Genomic DNA, 3,667 nt, shown 5'->3' with positions numbered 1-3,667 from the left:
GCATATTTTGAAAATTTATGATGAGTTATGAATTGTTACAGGAAACAGACATATTGATACTTTTCCCCATTGTTGCCTACTCCCGGATCTGTGCTCACTCAACTGAGGAAGCACCTAAACATCCAGCTAGTCTCAGCATCTACTATCACCTGGAATCCTTGATAACACCAGTTTGTTTTGGGGTGCAATATCTTGGGAAAACTTTCTGCAAACTCTCTTTGCCAGCAAGAACAGACTAATACACACCATCTGTCTTAGGAATAAGTAATTTCATTAAACTCGGATTTGGTAGTCTGTACAACATAATGAACTGTTCACCTTATATACAAATACATAAAACATTCTTTTCTTTCTAACAAAAAAACAATTTGGAGTTCATCTCCATCAATGAACCAGTAGAGCTTTGTTGAACTTTTCTTCTTGCCTTCAAATACCCTTGCAGATACGCCACTGTGCCAGAAATGGTACCATCGAAGATTTGCATCAACTCATACAGCTGAGTAGTTGCTGAGCTAATATTAAATTGTTCAAAATAAATAAAGCCATTAACAGATGGATTAACACACTATTTTATGGATCAACCATAGGTAGGATACATTGAGATTCAATATACAAGTTGCCTTAACAAACTTCAGTGTGAGTCAAAAACAAATAATTCTGAATGAGGTCCCAAATGGCCTAATTGATGACCAAGTTAAGACTCAAGTCCCTCTAGAGACATGGGCAAGAAATTTTGAGCGAGTCAGGGGAAACTAGAAGATGAAAAAGCTGCTGCACTTCCATGTAATCACCATAGGATGGTTCCTCGTAGGCCCTAATGAAGACTAGTGCTTTGACCACTGATCTACTGTAACTCAAGAATTAAAGATTCAGCCACAATAAACTTGATGCAGCTCAGATCAAATCTTCCAAAATCCAGGACATAATCGATGATTCTAGAAAATCACCATAATTATTGTGTGAATTCAGAGTCTTATATACATGGTCAGCTCTTAATTTGGCCTATATGGTTTACTATTCACCATATCATTTTAAGAGTACAAAGGCAGTACAATAATTTGGCAACTCAAATTTCCTAAGACATCCACAAGTTAGGGAGCTTTTACAATAGTTAAAATGGTAGTTAATAATCAAATTCCACTAAGCAATGCCCAAAGCATTAACTAATGTCTAATTCTACCAGCCAAATGAGATTTCATTGTAGGCCTAATGCTAACAAGAACAATCGCAGAAGTTGTTCTTCTGGTTATGGTGGAATTGGAACGAGAGGACCAGTTGATGATAAAGCAAAAAAAAAAATTGAGAATGATTTCCTTTTGCAGTTTGTTGGTGTCAATGGAGGGAAAGGAATGCTCAGATTTTCTAATCTAAAAAATAATCAGCAAGTAGCACTGCAAGAAAAGCAAAGCGCTTCGACCACAAGGAAGTGAATCCGGGGAAAACTGGGGTGATCTTGTAAATAGCTGAGTTAGAATCTTGACAATGTATATGACTAAGCATTTGGAGATGAGGTAATTTGTATAGAGCATCCTTTTTGGACTGCTCCTTTTTGAATAGCATCATGTGTATCTGATATACAGGTTGCTTCTTAGTTATCCATGAGAGAAACTGCAGAATCAGTAAAAGAAATTGGTCTGTAAGAAGTGTCACATGTAACGGCAAGAACAACTGCAGGATCACATCTTTCCATAATCCTATCAAACTCCAGAAAATGTATACAAATTTACATTACTCAATTCATATCCAATTTTTCAATTATTTCGAAATGCATCTGCAGGTCAGGAAGCTTGTCAGAAAAATACATTCTCTCACTTACCTGTAATTTCCCCCCACTCTTCTGAGCCGCATCTTCAAGCTGTTGACGCAACTGGTCTTTCTCATTCCTGATCCAAGGCCGCCTTTTATCACTCCACTGCCTCGGTGTTCCATGAAGAACAAAACGAATTCTGGCAGCTCCAAGCACAAGGCGTTCAGAGATTCTTTTGATAACAGCATGATCAGTAAGATACGCTCCAGAGGTATTTAAACCAACATCGACGTAATGGATCTCAGAAATTCTGTTTAAGAGACTGTCTTTTGTCCTGGGTATAACTAGATTCTCTTCCTGGAATTTAGGAAAGCTTTCATCCACTGGGTGCTTCACTCTATCATTCAGGCTTTCACTAGAATCAACATTCGAGTAGGCAAGTTCAGTAACAAGCTGGTTAAGTACAACACCACCCTTGCTAAATCCAAAGATAAGTGTCTTGGGCAGACAGGGCAATGATGTAGATACTCCATTTGAATGTGACTTCTGTTCTACTCCTGGAATTACTCTTTTGGCCTGCTAATCAGGAAGTAAATGCTGTGCATTTAGAACATAAACTAAGTTGTAGATAAATCATCGAATTTCAACCAACTCAAATATAGAGTTGTTTAATCATACATTCATGAGTATCAAAACCTATGGTTCTAAAACAAATGAATTACACTGAAAGAACAAAAATTATTAAAATGTAAACCAAAGATAACAAGAAGTAGAAACCGGTATACCTCTTCAAGGCATTTTGATAACAGCAGGGCAATAGATGTTGAAGCTGGAAACCCATATGGACTGTATGATTTTGGGTCTCCCCATGAATTGACAGATGGAATAAAATCCTTGTATACAGCAAAAGGGCCATTGTAGACTGATGACTCCACAACCCAAGCATTAATTGAGACACCCAATTTAGAAACTAGAATTTCAGTTATATTCCTCAGATCCGACAGCTTCTCAATCACTGGATTACCAGTACCTTCAACTCGATCTCCATTAAAGAATATGGCATTCAGAGAAGGTACCTGCCCTTCCAGAGATGGGAGACAGAATCAAACTTCACAAAGATAGAAATGAAGGGGGCGAAATTCAATGTTTAACAGACACCAGACCAAGAAATTTGAATTGCAGAGAAACAATGAGAACAAACAAATATCATTTTTGTTTATCCAAAAAGTGAAGTACAAACAAGGGTTTCAAGAGAAACCCATCAAAAAAAAAAAAAGGTTTTAGTGGTTTCGAGATGATTCCCTCTTGTAGGGCTGCATCGTTGCAATCCCTAAATCAATAAACAGTCAATTTTTCCCAAAATGTGAAGGCGATGGAAGAAATTCAATCCTTTTAAAATCTTAGAAGGATTAGGGGTTATAAAAGTATGAGAAATAAAGGCGGGAGAATGAGGAGGAGAAAACTTACAGTTAGTGTTTTGGAGGGAAGAGAAAGGCAGAGAGAAGCTCCAACTCTGTAAGGAGCCCTACTGCTAGAATCTAGGGTGACCTTCAAAACTCCACTCCAACGTTCCATAAAATTTGAATCTAATCTTCTGAAATTTTTAAACCAAAATCTGAAAGAAGCTACCATATAGACTTCGGGATTCAGAAATCAAAGCAGAAACATATCATATATAGTCTTGTCTAGTCTACCTGAAATATAATCTATAACCCTAATCCAGTACTGGCCCAGTTTACAATGATGGGTAGAAACTGGACCAAATGGTTATAAACAGCCGGGCCAGCTATAGGTTCACCACATGGAGTAGGGTATCAATCATTCGGGTTGGTTCTGTTTTGGTCCGGGTTGAGTTGGTTTTAGTATGGGAATGGGGAATCCCAAACCAAAGTTTGGTTTGATTTCGGCTTCAATTCAGTT

General features: G+C 37.7%; 1 protein-coding gene across 6 annotated transcripts; it reads right to left on the bottom strand.

The window, feature by feature from the left end:
* Positions 1-250: 250 nt before the first annotated feature.
* Positions 251-3,419, bottom strand: LOC122058774. Of its 6 annotated transcripts, none has more exons than XM_042621458.1 (4): positions 3,215-3,418; positions 2,533-2,823; positions 1,817-2,326; positions 251-512 (listed from the first exon to the last, which is right to left on the bottom strand). In XM_042621458.1, the coding sequence occupies exons 1-4, from the start codon at positions 3,377-3,379 to the stop codon at positions 489-491; spliced, it is 990 nt and encodes a 329-aa protein (XP_042477392.1). In that variant the 5' UTR covers positions 3,380-3,418; the 3' UTR covers positions 251-488. The 6 variants fall into 6 exon arrangements, with proteins under 6 accessions (XP_042477392.1, XP_042477393.1, XP_042477391.1 ...); XM_042621459.1 differs by having other exon boundaries at positions 251-507; XM_042621457.1 differs by having other exon boundaries at positions 251-450; positions 3,215-3,417.
* Positions 3,420-3,667: the final 248 nt, after the last annotated feature.

This window comes from Macadamia integrifolia, chromosome 13 (assembly GCF_013358625.1).
Source record: "Macadamia integrifolia cultivar HAES 741 chromosome 13, SCU_Mint_v3, whole genome shotgun sequence".
Classification (NCBI taxonomy): Eukaryota; Viridiplantae; Streptophyta; class Magnoliopsida; order Proteales; family Proteaceae; genus Macadamia; species Macadamia integrifolia.
Note: the sequence above shows the minus strand (reverse complement) of the source record. Positions and strands in the feature narration are given on the sequence as shown.